At 41.2% G+C, this 18309-nt stretch overlaps 1 protein-coding gene across 35 annotated transcripts in view; it reads left to right on the top strand.

The window, feature by feature from the left end:
* Positions 1 to 18309, top strand: part of PTPRD (protein tyrosine phosphatase receptor type D) — a 2697868-nt gene that overhangs the window by 2587616 nt on the left and 91943 nt on the right. For all 35 annotated transcript variants that reach the window (XM_073635233.1, XM_073635225.1, XM_073635219.1 and 32 more), the window contains 2 exons: positions 7150 to 7325; positions 17167 to 17286. In XM_073635233.1, the coding sequence (XP_073491334.1) occupies positions 7150 to 7325; positions 17167 to 17286 (296 nt within the window). The remainder of the gene's footprint in view (positions 1 to 7149; positions 7326 to 17166; positions 17287 to 18309) is intronic.

Here is an 18309-nt window from a genome sequence, read left to right as displayed (position 1 = left end):
CTGTAAGAACATGCTTCCCTTGAACGCTCGGTACTGCGTCTTCTAGGCTGAGGTCTCTTCTGACCGAACAGACGCCTATCCTGGGGTAGGAAGCTCGATTTCCCACCCGTGGCCCGGGCTATAGCGCTGTCTAGCCTGTTTTTGAATAGCGAGGAGCCCTCAAAGGGGATCCTACACCAGGCTTTTTTGGATGCTGGATCGGCGACCCAAGGCCGTAACTACAAGGCCCTCTTAGCCATTACCGAAAACAGCATAGTCTGGGCCAGCTGGCGGATAAGATCGATAGAAGTCTCCCCCACGAAGGCCGCTGCTAGCCTCAGTTCCTGGACTGCCGAGCCTCTGGCTAGCTCTTCTGGAACCCCCCTGAGTACGGAGTCCACATTCTCTGTCCAGGCTTCCATAGCCTTGCACATAGCCGCTTGGGCCAGGGCGGGTTTGCAAGCCATACCGGCTAGCTCATAAATTCTCTTGAGGTCTTGGTCTATTCTCTTCTCAAGACCATCCTTGAAGGATGCCGCATCCTCTAAGGGAAGAGTGACATGTTTAGCCAGACGCATCAACGCTGTGTCCACGAGGGGAGCATTTTCTAGATTTTTCACTTCCTCTGCCTTGAAGGGGTATAATCTGGAAGTTTTGCTTGAAATAGAAGTTTTCTTGTCTATCTTGCTCCACTCCTCGTTAATAATATCCTTCAATTCCGAAAAGAGCGGGAAGTTAGAACGTTCCTTCCCCAAGTGTTTAAACAATTTCTTCTGTTTAGCTGGCGGACTGGAAGGGTCTTCACACTTCAGGGTCTCTTTGACCGCGTTGACTAGTGGGGAAACGAGAGCAAAATCGAAACCTCCAGCAAACTCGTCTCCCTCTAACTCACTGTCCGAAGATCCAGGAGAAACATCGTAAGGCTGGGATGGGCCTGGATCCTCCTGGGCCTCATCAGCCAGGGAGCCAGAAAGGGTGGTGGACTGGCTCCATGTGTGGGTTGTACCCCACTCCTTTAGGGATTGCTGCACCATACTCTTAACAAGAGACTCCATCTGTTGTTTTTTTGTCTCTTTTTCTCCAACCGCCCGGGCATAACATGGGTCACATGGTGACTTGCCCTCTGGGACTCGTATCCCACATCCCCAGCAGGCTCTGTGATCAGAGCAGCTGTCATGGCGGTGGGTGCGGTGACTGGAGGAGGAATTGAAACATCTCTGTTTGGAGAAGGAATGGGAACATCTCCTCTGCTGTTGGGTCCTGGACGGAGAATCACGTCTGGACCTGGATAATGAGTGGTGATGTTGCGGCCTGGCAAGGTCTCTGTCATCCTGGACCACGATTTGGCAGTCTGATCTGGAGGGGCTGGAGGAAGACAAAAGAGGGGGGGGTGAGATCTGGCGTAAAACACATTTTTAACTAAATAAACAGAATCTCGGCGCCTCCCCCTCATCTGCACATACCTTGTGCGTGAGGGCTGGCCGCACAAAGGTGGTGACCTGTCCATGACCCCTGGATGGAAAACATCAAACCAGAAGAAGGAATCACACGGGATTGGGCGATATGTAAATATCCTAGTATAGACTGGGGAGCAAGTAAAAAACAGGTTTTTTTGTTTTTTTTATAAGACTTCCCCTTTAAGGATAGGCTCACCTTGTACCATGCAATCCCAGGCTCGGGGAAACTTCCGCTCGCTGCCTGCAGGAATTCCCCACTTGGCAGGGGCTGCCAGCTCTTTAAATCCCCCACCCGAATGACTTCACTGCCTCCCCCACCTCGCGCCTGCGCCATGGAGGGCCGCCGACTGGCGCCTGAGCGATCACCGGGGCACTCTGCGCATGCGCGAGCCAAGCCTCAACACAGAGGCCGCGCGCATGAGCAGAAGCTAGCGGCAGCCGCAACCCAGAGGTGCTGTGGCGTTCTGGAATGCAGAAGCACTCTATACACCATGAGAGGCTATACGAAGCTTACAGGGAAAGGTGTAGGGAGAGAAGACACAAATAACAATAAACGGCTGCCATGGAGAATAAAACAAGAACAGCAGACCTTGCCAGCCGAGTCGCTTGCCAGACGTCCATCTCGGGCATACAGAGGCAACCTCCCATCCACCATTGGGGTATCTTGTGCCTAAACAGCCACTCGCCTGCCCATGGCTGGGCCTGAGCTTGCACCGCATAGATGGTATGCCGGATTCCGGAGTCATCTTGACTGGACACCAGGCAGGAACAAACGTAATGTAGGTTCATGAGGAGGACAAAAAAGGAACGCAGTCCCTAGCGGTGAGTTCAGATTTATGGGAATGGGGTCCAATAGCATTGGAGAGGAGGCGGAGTTAACCCACACGTACACTGCAATGGAGTCTGACAGGAAAGTCTTGTTACACTCCACCAATCAGAAAATGGATAGGTGAACTTTTCCAACTAGTACGAGCACAGGCATAGTCCTTGTAAAGCATGTTAATTGTCTGTTCTTTGGGCTACATGTAGCCATCTTGTACCTTAAGGGTTTATAGCAGGGGTCTCAAAGTGGCAGCTCTCCTGCTGTTGCCGAACTACAAGTCCCATCATGCCTCTGCCTATGGGAGTCAGGCTTGTAACTGTCAGCCTTGCAATGCCACATTGGAATTGTAGTTCTGCAACAGCTGGAGGGCCACCAGTTTAAGACCCCTGGTTTATAGCAATACATCGGTATCTTTTTTTAACTGGTCAATTTTAATCCTGTTTGCCACAATAAAAAATATTTATTTTTAGTTGTCTTCTAGTAATGTTATACACAGCATTAGTGGTTTCATAAAAGGTGACTATCCAGTTTCTAGCTCAGGAAGTTAATGTGTCTAGAAGCACCTGTCTAGCACCTTAAGCCTAGAATTGAAATAATGATAATATTGATAACCTACACTGCTTTCTGGCACCTCTCTAAAATAAAAAAACTATCAATTCCATTCCTACTAATTCAGTGCATTTCCAGCAGCATTGCCAGTAAAGAGTTTTACTATGCCAGGAATATTTTTACAAATAATCAGCATGAGAATAACCATTGTTTACAGCTACAGACCTTCCTTTAACGATCTATTGATTAAAAGATAAGTGTATTGTTTAGATCTACCATAACTCATGGGGTGATTTTTATTACAAACCAATTATACATTATATATAGACAAAAATCATTAACTTGCAATTGATTGGAAAGCACACAAACAGCTTACCCAAACTTGAGTTTTGTTTTGTAAATAGACAGCCCTAGAACGAAAATCAGATACTAGTCTGTGATTATTCAACGCATTCTGACAAGACATTCTAAGTACAACATGCACAGTGAATAAAATAAACAAGGTTTTTTAACCGATTGTATTATTTTGTTCTGATCATTAAAAAGATGTGAAGTGAGCAGAGTTATGCTGTCCTTACTTGTAACATTATGATGGTTCAATATAATGATCTTTCTAATGAAGGAATCATATATTTCAACAGCTAATTTCAGTAAATAGGTGACCCAGTAAGTATATTATCTAGTTAATTGAGAAAAATTATTGGATTCTGTGGAAAATTTGACAAATGTGAATAAGTCAGACTTTCATAAGTTTAATGATCATTTTTGACTGAGGGATTATCTGGAATGGACAAATTTAAAACTGATTGATAATATACTTTTACATGTATGGGAAGTGGTTGTAAAGGCAGAAGGTTTTTTTTTTTTAACTCAATGCATTCTATGCATTAAGATAAAAACCTTCAGTGTGCAGCATCCCCCCTCAGCTCCCTAATACTTACCTATGCCCCGTCTTGATCCAGCGATGTTGCGTGAGATGCTCGGCTGTCCGAGACTCTCCCTCCTGATTGGCTGAGAAACAGCAGCGGGAGCCATTGGCTTCCGCTGCTGTCAATCAAAGTCAGTGAGCCACTGAGGAGAGAGAGGGGCGGGGCCAAGCCATGTTTTTGTGTCTGATTGGACACACAGAGCAGCGGCTTGGTTACCCCATAGCAAGCTGCTTGCTGTGGGGGCACTCAGCAAGAGGGAGTGGCCAGGAGCGCCAGCGAGGGACCCGAGAAGATAAGGATTGGGGCTGCTCTGTACAAAACCATGACACAGAGCAGGTAAGTATAACATGTTTGTTATTTTCAAACAAAAAAAAAAAAAACAAGACTTTAATATCACTTTAAAGCTTGTATGAACTCATCCAAGACAGGATTTTACTTGCTTTTTCTAAAACAAATTACGCCCAGGGGACACGTGGGAAAGTGTCACTTCCCTCATGGTTTTGACGCTTGAACGTTAGCTTGCCTGCCAGTGCCGGGACAAGGTCATCCGGTGCCCAGGGCAAAGATGAAAACCTGCGCCCCCCCCCTGTGAAAAGCTACAGCACCTACAGACGATGGGATCTATACTAATGCATCAGTAACAGTGCATTAAGCCCCTTCCTGCTGCATATTACCAATACCACTGCTAATTAAGCAAACTCCCCTCAGAGACTGCAGACATGATACAAGAGATCAATGCAGTCTCACCAGTGCCCATCAAATGCCCATAATTGCAGCCTCACTGTGCCCATAATCGCAGCCTCTGTGACCATAATCGCAGCCTCTCTGTGCCCATAGTTTCAGCCTCTCTCTTTGCGCCCATAATCGCAGCCTCTGTGCCCATAATCGCAGCCTCTCTGTGCCCATAGTTTCATCCCCTCTCTCTGTGCCCATGATCGCAGCCTCTGTGCCCATAATTGCAGCCTCTCTGTGCCCATAATCGCAGCCTCTCTGTGCCCATAATTGCAGCCCCTCTGTGGCTATAATCAAAGCCTCTGTGACCATAATCGTAGCCTCTCTTTGACCATAATTTCAGCCTCTCTCTCTGTGCCCATAATTTCAGCCTCTCTCTCGGTGCCCATAATCGCAGCCTCTGTGACCATAATCGCAGCCTGTGTGACCATAATCGCAGCCTCTCTCTCTGAGACCATATTTTCAGCCTCACTTTGCCTATGAATGCAGACTCATCATAGCTTGCCCTGGATGGATCACACAGCCGACATCTCCTGCAGCGCTGTGTGTCACACAGCTGGGTCTGTGTGTGTGTTCGGCGGCGTAACAAGGTCCCGCCCCCCTAGACTGGCTCGTGTGATAGGCGGAACACTGATTCAATCTGCTACCACATGAGCCAGTCTAGGGGGGCGGGTCCTTTTTACGGCACCGCCGAACACACACACAGACCCAGCGCTCCCTGCGCTGTGTGTCAAACAAGAGGAGGTGGGAAAGGAGCGCTGCAGCCACAGATCAAAGCGGTCTGTAGCGTGGCCTCTACTACACCCCCCCTTCCTCCAGTAAATGATCCTGTTGCCTGCGCAAGGATAATGAAATGTTTAGATAAAAGCAGCTAAATATATTCCAGGTGCATCAAAACAAAAGATGTGCAAGGTCTTACACTTTGTTTTCTATAGAAAGCAGCCACAGCCTATAGAAAAGCATTTTCCCTGCCAGCAGCATACTGTAGAAAATTACCCTTTTTCTCAGTGTGGATCAATGGTCTCTCTGCAGAGGTCCATCACCTCCCTTCCCCGTTGAGCCATTCTTATGGTTTTGCCATCAGTAAAATTTGTGCTCCATGCTCACTCCTACTCTGACTTGACAGGGGGCATGGCAGACCTCTGCAGACGTCACTGCTTCTACACAGAGAGCAAGAGTCATTTTCTACAGCATGCCTTTTGTTTTGATGCACCAAAAATATATTTAGTTGATTTAAATGAAAAGCTCAGTTGAGCTTTAAGTTAATATGGTCCAGATGACCCCAAGTGAAGTCTTGAAGTCTCCATAGTGCTTTAGATGAGTATGCAAAAAATAATTTATGGTCATCAAGATATGTCTTAGTTGTATCTACTAGGAATGCATCCCTGTTTAGATCTTGTCTTTGTAAGTGCAAAAATTCTGCAGGGTTCTTATTAGGTCGACTGTATGCTTGCATTTTTTATTTGATTGCAAAGACATTGTACAATCAAGATTCAGAAAGCTGAACATATACAGTAGTTTACAGATTTCTTGGTATTATTAAGGCCTTGTTCACACCATGTGCAGAAAGATGCATTTTTCTGCACCCATCTCTGCAAGGGCACAAGAACATGTATTTATTTTTCTGCACAAAAAAAACACAAGTGACACCAGTGTTGAACAGGGAACACTGTTTTCTTCATGCATTTGCAGAAATCAACTCCAGAAAAATGCAAGTCTCTGCATATGGTGTGAACAAGCCCAAATTATTCAATACAAATCAAACCCATTCTTTTTTTCCATCAGTTTTTATGCATTTATGGTGTGAATGATACTACTGGCACATTTTAACCTATTCCTAGTTTCATTTTTGTTTAAACCTACCATTTACATAATTATAAAATAGCTAAAGTAACATAACTGTTGGACTGAAGTAGGTGAAATGCTGCTAGCTTTCAGGCCCCTTTCACACTGAGGCGCTTCTAAACTGCCAGTAAAACATTTGAACGTTTTTGAAAAGCTTTTCAGGTGCTTTTGAAGAGCTTTCCATTAATTTCAATGGAGAGGGGTGGTTTTTCACCGCCCTGGCAGCCCACTGCCCCAGTGTGAAAGACTACATTGATTTTAATGGAAATAGGTTTTCGTGAGCTTTTCAGACACTTTTTTTAGCATAAAAGCGCATGAAAAGCGCCTCAGTGTGAAAGGGGTCTTAGAGAATTATTTATTCAGTATTGATACTCTAAAAGTGTACCAAGTGTATGTACACTTTAATATATGTCTGGAGATCAAGAGAAGAATGTGTTTTGGCTGCAGTGGATCTTGTTGTTTTGCAATATGCCAGGCCTTCTAGAAAATGCCATAGCTGCATTTCAAGTTTTAAATAGGAATAATCACTAAGCTTGTGTTTAGGCCTTAATATCTACTATTTGCATAACACTAGACATATTATTTTTCATTCTGTGTATTTTAAATCATTGCCTGATATTTTGCTTTGTGGAATTTTAAACTAGATAAGCTATGTGTATGCCTGTGTTCAGTCTAAATAAATAACAATAATAGGAACAATTTGAGAGCTTGGAACACATTTTCCATCTTAAGCTAATTCTAGGAAATATGAAACTATAACAAAATAAAACATTTGTTTTACAAGAATTTCTTATGGGACATTATAACCCATACTGCTGCTGTCCTTGTTTTACAGGCATACCAGGAAGTGACTACATCAATTCCAATTACATTGATGGTTACAGAAAACAGAATGCATATATAGCAACACAAGGACCTCTTCCAGAAACCTTTGGAGATTTCTGGAGAATGATGTGGGAGCAACGCAGTGCTACAGTTGTAATGATGACCAAATTGGAAGAAAGATCAAGGGTAAATAGTTTTATTAGTATAATTTATCTAGTCATGCGTTTATTTATGTGTGTTTACAGTATATACATCCCCACAATGTTTATAGTTATAAAAAACCGAGGGGGTTATTTACAAAAGGCAAATCCACTTTGCACTACAAGTGCACTGCAAGTGCACTTGAAAGTGCAGTCGCTGTAGATCTGAGGGGGACATGCAAGGACAATAAAAAACAGCATTTTAGCTTCCACGTGATTGGATGATACAATCAGCAGAGCTTCCCCACATTTCAGAGCTACCCTTTAGATTTACAGCGACTGCACTTTCAATTGCACTTGCAGTGACTTGTAGTGCAAAGTGGATTTGCCTTTCGTAAATAACCCCCAGTGTGTCTGAATAATTTTAGAGGCAGCTCACAGTTTCACAGTTCACAGCACACCTTGCCTTTATAGATATATAAATCAGTGACCACCAACCTTTGTATTATTAACACTTACTATACATGCAAGTGGCTCACACAATATAACACTAGTAGAAAAGTATATTTTCACCATTCAGGACATAATGGTGATTTTGCTTTGCAATGTGAAATACTGTATATACCTGTTTAAATTATATATGTTTTTTTGAATATGAAAAACAGATTGCCCAGGTCGGGAGCCGCTGTACTAACCATGCAAGGTTAGTTCAGCGATCTCCCCCGCTGAGCTGTTGTGTTCTGACAGGGGGACACTCCAATCAGCGCTCTCTGACATTGGCTGAAAGCGCTGATCAGGAGTCGGTCGGCTGCTGGTTTTCCAACATGTACGTCCGACATACACACGAGCAGAATGTCGGACGGTATTTTTTTGCACCGGCAAATGTCTCTTGGCATTCTGTTCGTATGTACGGGGCTATAGGCTTATTTCCACTATAACAAAGTCACATACAATATATGCATGCTTCAACCTGGCATTTAGCCATATGTCTACAGTTCCAGTTAATGTGTATTATAGCACAGATGTTGCTTACTTAGCAGTTTTTGTTGGTGACAAAAGAATGTAAAAGTAAGGAATTCATTAATCACATCACACATCAATCTTTTTTGTGGATGGCACTGTAAGCTTCATTCCACCGCAAGGTCACTTTCTATGTGAGATGTTCTCATTACTCTCATTAGTGAATGTGCTGCATTGCATGCTGTCTTTATCCACTATTTAGTTTATGCTCCAGTCACTTTCATTTCTATATTAATAATGGCCATAACTTTAGCTTGAAAATGTTAGGAGGATGTGTGAATCCATATTATTGTTCGATATCAGCAGTGGATTTTTTCGAAGATTAACTGTTTCTTCTCCAACAGCCATAAATGAATGGCAGCTAAAAATCTAGCCAAAGCCTTCTCTTGGGTAAAGTCTGAGCCAGTATGTGGCTTGTGATAAGCCTTTCAGACTCAGCTATCCCTCCTTGCATAATGTTGATAACATTCCCCAGCGGGTTTTATAAAGCACAGATCAATTCTGTCCACACAGACTTCTGTTAGATCAGTTCTGCAAATGCTATATCCTGAGCTTTGATATCTATGAACAGAACAATTTCCTACATGATCTAATGGGAATGAGTTTGGGGTTCCCCTACAGTGGAATAAACAAAGCATATATGCTAAAGTATTCACAGCGATATGACTGTACACGACCACAGATCATATAGGAAATGGAATGAAAGTGTTTGCACATGCCTTTTAATTTATAACTTAACTTGTAAATCCCAAGATAGGCTGCCAATTGTTTTTTTAATCTGTGGTAAAAAATAATTTGCCCAGCTCATGTTTCTTACTTGAGATCCAGAAACACACTTTCAGATTACATGAGAACAGTAATGGGGCTGTGCTTATCACTGATGCAGTTAGTGAGAAAAACAGAACATTACAATCTTATTTATAATTTATCAGACCCTAATGCAGGAACTGATCATACCGCCAGTCCTGAATGTGCACATGTGTAGTACACTATTAGAAGCCTGTGCTGGCCACGGTTGTTCTCAATACATATCTAGGAGTGAACACAGTCCGGTATAATAAGGGACCTACAGAACCTTTTAAAGCTTAGACCAATGTATATGTGTATGTGCCATACCTGTGAGGTCCCTGTGGAAGCTGGAAATCACTATAGTAGGCAACACTGCTACAGTGATCTCTACTAGCTTCCAGGTCCCATGCTAATCTTCCATGAAGGCTGCCATACTGCTTAGTGAAGACAGGAGTTCACTCACTTGGCACGGACATTCAGAAACCCATTTCTCAATGAATGCAAAGGTTTTTCTGATTGCATGAAGAAGAAGTCGGCTGGTGACACCATGATCTCCACCTCATCCAATCAGAGAATGCTTTGCATTAATTGAGGAAATGCAAAGTTTTCTCTAAATGACACCCCTGTTGAACAAGTGACCCGTTGGTGTTCACTAAGCAGCAGGGCAGTCACTTGGCACAAAACCCAGAAGTAAGCAGCAATCACTGCAATAGTAGTGTCTGCTACAGTGATTTCCAGCTTCCACGAGGATCCCACATGTATGGCACATTCATAGTTATGAGCTGGACCAATGTAACTATACAAAAATACCTATACCTAAACTTCAATTTAAAATTGACTCTGGCATGGGAAAAGTATGGAAGCTTTCATTGCTGGCCATCTTTTGAAAATGCTAGTTGCCTGGCTTTTGAGTCAAAGAACTAGAACAAGCATACTGTAAATGAGTGTCAGAATTCCAGGTGAGGAGGAACCATCTCTAGATTGCACTCCTGAGCCCTGCCTTCACATCACTTGTTTGTGTTGTAAGAATGGAGAGCCTGTAGCCTATGTAGGAGATCCAGCACTTCATGACTGCAGTCTTTTGGGACATGAATGAGCCTGGTTATGCCCCTTATCCTATGGGAGAAGCTTGTGGATCATTGCTGAGGCATATGCTCAGTCATTCAAAACCTAAAACCACTGCACTAAAACTGAAAAATACTGATATATATATATATATATATATATATATATATATTAAAATAAGTACGGTAAGTAATACCAATGTGCAAAAAGATTGTTCAGTTGCCGCTTATCACTGGCATGTGTTCCCACAGCCAACAAATTATATCAACTAACCAAAACTATATATAAATCTAAAATATATTTTTGCAATTCATATCAGTGATAAACAATTGAAAATTCATGACTTTCTAAAATCATACAGTGAATAAATATAAATATATAAATATACGTATAATTGTAAAATTACATACAAAACCACACTCAGTAGTAAATAAATATATAAATATTATATATAATAAATTATAATTGCAAATAATAACCCACTAATATTGTGTATCAGCCACAGTTGAGGAAATTGCATCAAGACATGCATGCTTCAATCCAAATGCATGTGTGGAAAAAGTGCTCCATTGCTGTGCTCCACCACCTGTTTAAGCTGCTTCTTACCTCAATATTAGGGTCAGACATATCCTTCCCAGATCCCTGGGTATTAGTACTGCTGAACTACTCCAAAAGACACTACAAGAGCTCCAGAACCAGGTTACACCCCACTTCACAGGACTATTGCCTTCCAACTCAGCAAGGGATATTTATAATAAAAACTCTTATAGGGCGTACACACGGTCGGACTTTGTTCGGACATTCCGACAACAAAATCCTAGGATTTTTTCCGACGGATGTTGGCTCAAACTTGTCTTGCATACACACGGTCACACAAAGTTGTCGGAAAATCCGATCGTTTTAAACGCGGTGACGTAAAACATGTATGTCGGGACTATAAACGAGGCAGTGGCCAATAGCTTTCATCTCTTTATTTATTCTGAGCATGCATGGCACTTTGTCCGTCGGATTTGTGTACACATGATCGGAATTTCCGACAACGGATTTTGTTGTCGGAAAATTTTATCTCCTGCTCTCCAACTTTGTGTGTCGGAAAATCCGATGGAAAATGTCCGATGGAGCCAACACATGGTCGGAATTTCCGACAACACGCTCCGATCGGACATTTTCCATCGGAAAATCCGACCGTGTGTACGGGGCATTATAGTGTAGTATGTAAAACCACTTTGCTATTTTATTATAAAAATAAATTAAAAAATCACCAAGGAGGTGCACATTCTAATCCAGTGCACTGAATACAAATTGCCTGTTTAAATTGCGAGGAAATTGCCCCCTTAAGCATGGACATCCATAGACCAAAACAGCTAAGATGGCCTTTTAATGAATGAAATAAGTATTTGACCCCCTTCGCAAAACATGACTTAATACTCGGTGGCAAAACCCTTGTTGGCAATCACAGAGGTCAGACGTTTCTTGTAATTGGCCACCAGGTTTGCACACATCTCAGGAGGGATTTTGTCTCACTCCTCTTTGCAGATCCTCTCCAAGTCATTAAGGTTTTGAGGCTGACAATTGGTAATTTGAACCTTCAGCTCCCTCCACATATTTTCTATGGGATTAAGGTCTGGAGACTGACTAGGCCAATCCAGGACCTTAAGGGGCTTCTTCTTGAGCTACTCCTTTGTTGCCTTGGCCATGTGTTTTGGGTCATTGTCATGCTGGAATACCCATCCACGACCCTTTTTCAATGCCCTGGCTGAGGGAAGGAGGTTCTTACCCAAAATTTGACGGTACATGTCCCTGTCCATCGTTCCTTTAATGCAGTGAAGTTGTCCTGTCCCCTTAGTAGAAAAACACCCCCAAAGCATAATGTTTCCACCTCCATGTTTGACGGTGGGGATGGTGTTCTTCGGGTCATAGGCAGCATTCCTCCTCCTCCAAACATGGCGAGTTGAGTTGATTCCAAAGAGCTCGATTTTGGTCTCATCTGACCACAACACTTTCACCCAGTTCTCCTCTGAATCATTCAGATGTTCATTAGCAATCTTCAAACGGGCTTGTACATGTGCTTTCTTGAGCAGGGGGACCTTGCGGGTGCTGCAGGATTCCAGTCCTTCATGGCGTAGTGTGTTACCAATTGTTTTCTTGGTTACTATGGTCCCAGCTGCCTTGAGATCATTGACAAGATTCTCTCATGTAGTTCTGGGCTGATTCCTCATCATGCTCATGATCATTGAAACTCCACAAGGTGAGATCTTGCATGGAGCCCCAGACCAAGGGAGATTAACAGATCCCTTTAAGAGAGCGCTCCTAAACTCAGCTTGTTACCCATATAGAAGACACCTGAGACCCAGAAATCTTGCTGATTGATAGGGGATCAAATACTTTTTTCACAAATTAAAATGCAAATTAATTTATAACTTTTTTGAAATGTGTTTTTCTGGATATTTTTGTTGTTATTCTGTCTCTCACTGTTAAATTAAACCTACCATTAAAATTATAGACTGATTAATTCTTTGTCAATGTTCAAATATTTTTATTTTTGTATTACTGCTTGACTCATTGGCATTAGTAATAAGCAGTTTTGTCTGTATGTAGATGGAATTATTCTTATGGCCACCTACTTTATCTGTGCAGTTTAATACAGAAGTATACATTATAGCTGTAAAATATTGGGTTTATATGAATGGCAATCAAATGCACAAAAACGTTTGGCAAATGCTGAATCCAGAAAAGCGTAACAAGGCTGAAATAGCTAATGCCATTCAATATTCTAGACAGACATTTTTCATTATAAATGCATAACTTATTCTTCCCATGAACACATTACCCAAATGTTGATGTGCCAAGTTGTCAGCGTTAAAATGGAAGAATTATATGCGTTTGCCTAGCCATGCTTTTAACTGAATCTTAAGACACCCATCAGCTTTTTTTCTGCATATACTAGCAATTTTCTTTTTCTTTATATAATGGTTTGTGATGTAATAATAACAGTAATAATCTTTTTTCAATAAACAGTGATTGCAATGAAAATAGTGGTTTTATTGTCATATTTTTTGCTACAAGGGAATCTTTAGAACATTTGATGCATGCTGTGATTGTAGTTGCAAAAGCATCACTTTTGCCACTAAAGATTTTTTTAGCAACCATATGCATTCTTTTTCATTTACAATTAGAATTCCCCTTTATTAAATGATAGATTTTTTTTTTTGTTATTATTCATTTTAACAAAAAGCTTAAGCTATCCAAATTTTGGTATTCAGCAGGGAAGCCTTAAAACATTTGTATGGTTTTAAATTCTGTCTTCACTTTCAGTATGTATATTGTGGTGTGTTGTGCATTATCCTCTTGTGGTGCGCATGTGCGCACGGGAGTCACATCGCAGCGGCACAGTTTGGGGGCCGTAAATGCTTGCTGAGCTGTGCATGCACAGCACAGTGTTCATTACAGCTGACAGGCAGGAGGAAGCATTTATGTCAGAAGAGACCGATAGGGTCTGGCTTTACTACCACTTTAATATCCAGTTATATTTCGTCCATTTAGGCCCGGTTAACACTGGTGCGACATACGCTCTGACTTTGAGAGCACATGTTGTATGACGTGTGTAAATGAATGATTGCCTATGAGTGCCGTCTTACTGTAACAGGTCTGACTTGTGTCGGTCCGACTTTGGAAAAGGTTACTGCACTACTTTGGTCTGACTTTGGTCCGATTTCAGCCCATTGAATATCATTGAAGTCATATCCAAGCCGGATCAGAATCTTAACTGATCCGACTTGGGACATGGGACTTGTGCTCAGAGGCAATGTTAGCACTGCAAAATGTATTGAAAATAAACCCACACACCAGACCCAAGTTGCACTCATCTCAAGTCATATCCTGTTCATTAAAGTCTGACAAATTTCTGACCAATGTCTGACCGATGTTGCAGGGTAAAGTCAGATCAGAAGTCGTGGGACTTTCATGTCGGAGCAGTGTGAACCCAGCCTTAGGAATGCATCCAGCTCTTTTTTTTAAAGCAATCTACTGAGCTGGCCAGAAATTGTTCTTGAGGAAGTCTATACTATGTGGTGACCTAGCCTGGCAGTCTGTACTTACAGTTGAAATATCAGTTTTAAGCTAATGTACCCATTTGTTGAGCAACAAAATGTTTATTATACATAGTTTTCATAATACGCAACTCATTTTTCACATATACCACAACACAACAAAAAGTATCTGACCTTCTTTTGACCTTACCACATGTTGGAAATGTGGTGAAAGATTTTTTCACATTTTGTTTTATGCACATTATTTATTAATAGGCATGTGTAAAAAATGCATGCTGCTTCCACTTACACTGCATGTTAATAAAAATTTTAACTCCCAATACCTAGAAACGGACAGTTTTATTAAACCAGGTCATTTTGTTAACACGCTTTTTTGTGTCCCTGAGATTTAAAACTAGAAATGACAAAAATAATGCTGTTAAAAAAAAAAAACGCTTCTTTAGCTGAAACTATATCATGTTTTTTAATTTTATTTGTTGAAAATGTATTTGCTTTTGAAGAAATGAATATCACATTCTTATCTTAACCACTTGCCGACCAGCCACCGGCAGGTCGGCACGATCCCGCAAACTGTTGTAGCTATACGTTGGTCCTTTTAAGCGGGATAGCAGGCGCGCATGTGCCACCGAAGGCGCACACAAGCCCGCTGCACAGCGTTGGTGTCGATGCTCGTGACCGGCGGTCGCGATTACCGCCGGCCAGGAGCGATCGCGGGCACGAGAGGGAGAACAGTAAACGTACACACACATCCCAGTTCTGTGAGGAAAGGAGAGAGAGATTGTGAGTTCCTATGAGCTGGGAACCATGATCTCTCATCTCCTATAGTCAGTCCCATCCCCCACAGTTAGAACACACACATAAGGAACACAGTTAACCCCTTGATCGCCCCCTAGTGTTAACCCATCCCCTGCCAGTGACATTTTTTAAAGTAATCAGTGCATTTTTATAGCACTGATCACTGTATAATTGTCAATCGACCCAAAAATGTGTCAAAAGTGCCCGATGTGTCCGCCATAATGTTGCAGTCTTGATAAAAATCGCAGATCACCGCCATTACTAGTAAAAAAAAAAAAATAATAATAAAAATGCGCTATAACTTTTGCACAAACCAATCAATATACGCTTTTTGCGATTTTTATTACCAAAAATATGTAGAAGAATACATATCGGCCTAAACTGAGGAAAAAAATTAGCTTTTTTTTTTAAAAAAATTGGAGCTGTTTATTACAGCAAAAAGTACAAATTATTGTGTTTTTTTTCAAAATTGTTGCTCTTTTTTTGCTTATAGCGCAAAAAATAAAAATCACAGAGAAGATCAAATACCACCAAAAGAAAGCTCTATTTGTGGGAAAAGAACGACGTCAATTTTGTTTGGGTACAGTGTCACACAACCACGCAATTGTCAGTTAAAGCGACGCAGTGCCGTATCACAAAAAATGGCCTGATCATTGAGCAGCCAATTCTTCCAGGGCTGAAGTGATTAAAGTGACACAAAACTTTGGTTAGAAATTTAAGTATGTATTCCTAACTCCAAAAATACCCTTTTTTTATTGCTCTCAGTCTCCTCTAAATTCCTTCTTTTTTTTTTTTGCTGCTGAAATCCGACTTCCTGTTAGAAGGTGGCTACTTTTGTTCTCCATAGTCCAACTGTATGTTGAAACATACTCACCCTCTTTTGCGCACTCCCAAGATGGAATATGGACTATGGGATTTGTAGTTTGGATAGAGAAGTACACATGATCACAACTAAAGTCCACTGCTCCTGCCAAACAAATGGAAGTTAGAGGGGGGAAAAGGAGAGGCAGAACAGCAGAAAAGAAAAATATGTGATGAAAAATAGATTACAGGTTCATTAAGTAGTCAATGTATACTGATTATTTTTGGAGACTAAGGATTTTGTTTATTGTCACTTTAATCCTCAATATATCTCTCAAGGCCAATACTTACATTAGGAAAAAACCCCAGTCTTTTATTTTTAGATGGTGCATTCGGTTTTTGTTGTGACCATTTTCTGAAGCTTATATTATGGACTCAGAGAGCAGTTTAGATATTGGTAATTGCATTCTCATTGGTGTACATAAGTACTGTGGCTGGCAGCATTGTTTATAGATGTTGTTCATTACCATTTATTGACTTCCTTAAGTCCTTTTCATTGCCTTTCAGTTGATTTGATGAAACGTTTTATGGGGTTTTTGGCAGATAAGTACTTACTGTTATATGACCACTGGACTGCTGCACTTTCTATTATGTTTATGGAGTATTCATCGTCTTGACAGTCATTTCATGAATATTTAGCTGAACTCATACTGTTGCATGAGGGGTTAAAATGTATTATTTTCTCTGCCTGCTTTTAGACTTGTTTGTGAAATAATGGTAGCAATAAGTGTGGTTTTGGGATTCTTTACAGTTCATAGTTGGATGGATTGAAAAAAGTTACATATTCTTCTCATTCACAATAATACGATTATTTTGCACCCATATCTAAATTCCACAATGTGTGGTTTCAGCACTGCATATGTTGTGAACAGTGACACTGAATTTGTATTGCAAGCAAACCAGCTCGCCTATTGTACTGTTTGGTTCTCATTGTTTTTTTCTAGAACTAGTAGCATCATGAGGCTACCTTTTCCTGTGTTTGACCAGCCACTGTTGCTACGCTGGTACCATACCATGTCAATATTTAGAAGGTTTTTGTATGAGTTTTCCCTCTTCTTTGCCATGTCCCTATGTATTTATTTTTTTCTTTATATTTGCACCGGGATGATAAATAAAAATATGAGGAGTCTTCAAAAAATGTCTGCACTTTTTATATTTAATAGAGTTAAAAAAAGTGTGGATAATTTTTTAAGAACCTGTATATTTGCCTTGTTTATAGGATACATTTAAGTAGCCCAGGTTTTAGATGACTTTAGATGGGTTTTGTAGAATCATTTGTGCTAACAATTTTCATTTCTTATCTTCTAGATAAAGTGTGATCAGTACTGGCCAAGCAGAGGAACAGAAACATATGGCCTTATTCAAGTGACTCTTCTGGACACAGTTGAGCTCGCTACTTACTGTGTCAGGACATTTGCTTTATACAAGGTATATGTTTAAACTTAGTGGAAGTTTAACAAAACATCAAATTTTGTAAATCTTTTCAGACATCTTAGAAAACATATGGTTTAGAAAGTGAATATTGGATATTGATTCAACAAGTTGTTAGAGTTAATTTACTAAGGCCCGGTTCACAGGTATGCATGCTGTGTTTTGCAGATAGAGCAGCCCATTTATTTCAGTGGGCTGCCCTACCCGCAGAAATGTGGGAAAAGATGCCCCTGATCTTTTTTTGAAAATTGCATCGCACAGGATTGCATGATGCTGTGGCACCATGCAGTTTTGTGTGTGCAAAACTGCAGGCATGTTGCCGATGCATGAGTGGTTTCAGTAAGAATTAATGGCACCCCTGCGCACCTGCTAAACAGCAATGCATTGGGAGCGCACACAATTGTGCGCTCATTCCCAACATGCAACAGTGTAAAAATGCCTAAATATTTGCATGGGTAAAACAGGATTTTTTCTTGCATATAATTGGATGATTGACACAAAGGCAGCTTCATCTTTTTTCAGTAAGCTAGGTGAACGTTCACTTTAAAATGCAGAAGATCCACATTCTTAAGTAAACAGTCTTTCCTCTTAGTAAAACATAACAAGCCAGCCATTCATGGAATTTCAGCTGATTCAGCAGGTACTGGCCAAATTTGCATCCATGTATGGGCAAGCTGATTATACTCAAGTCGACTTGTGTACAGCTTATTGGAAAATGTTTCTCTCGATCAGCACCGTCAGCTATAGCTGGCAGCACTGATCAGTGTATTCTGACAAATGGAAAGTCTACCCACTGTCAGAATACAATAACTCAGCATGAACAATTGCCCCATCCACAATGAGTGTTTGGATGGGGGAATCAAGTCATTTTCTTTCATTCAACCCACTGGTTGAACCAAAAAATTTTTACCTATGTATGGCAGGATTTCGTAAGCACAACAAGCACAAACTAATGTGTTCAATTAAGTGTACCAACTGAAAAATGTGTTGCTTGGTTGAGGGGCTAAGCTTTAGGGTTTA

Source organism: Aquarana catesbeiana, linkage group LG01 (genome assembly GCF_042186555.1).
Source record: "Aquarana catesbeiana isolate 2022-GZ linkage group LG01, ASM4218655v1, whole genome shotgun sequence".
NCBI lineage: Eukaryota > Metazoa > Chordata > Amphibia > Anura > Ranidae > Aquarana > Aquarana catesbeiana.
The sequence above is the reverse complement of the archived record's forward strand: the minus strand, read 5'-3'. Positions and strand labels throughout refer to the sequence as shown.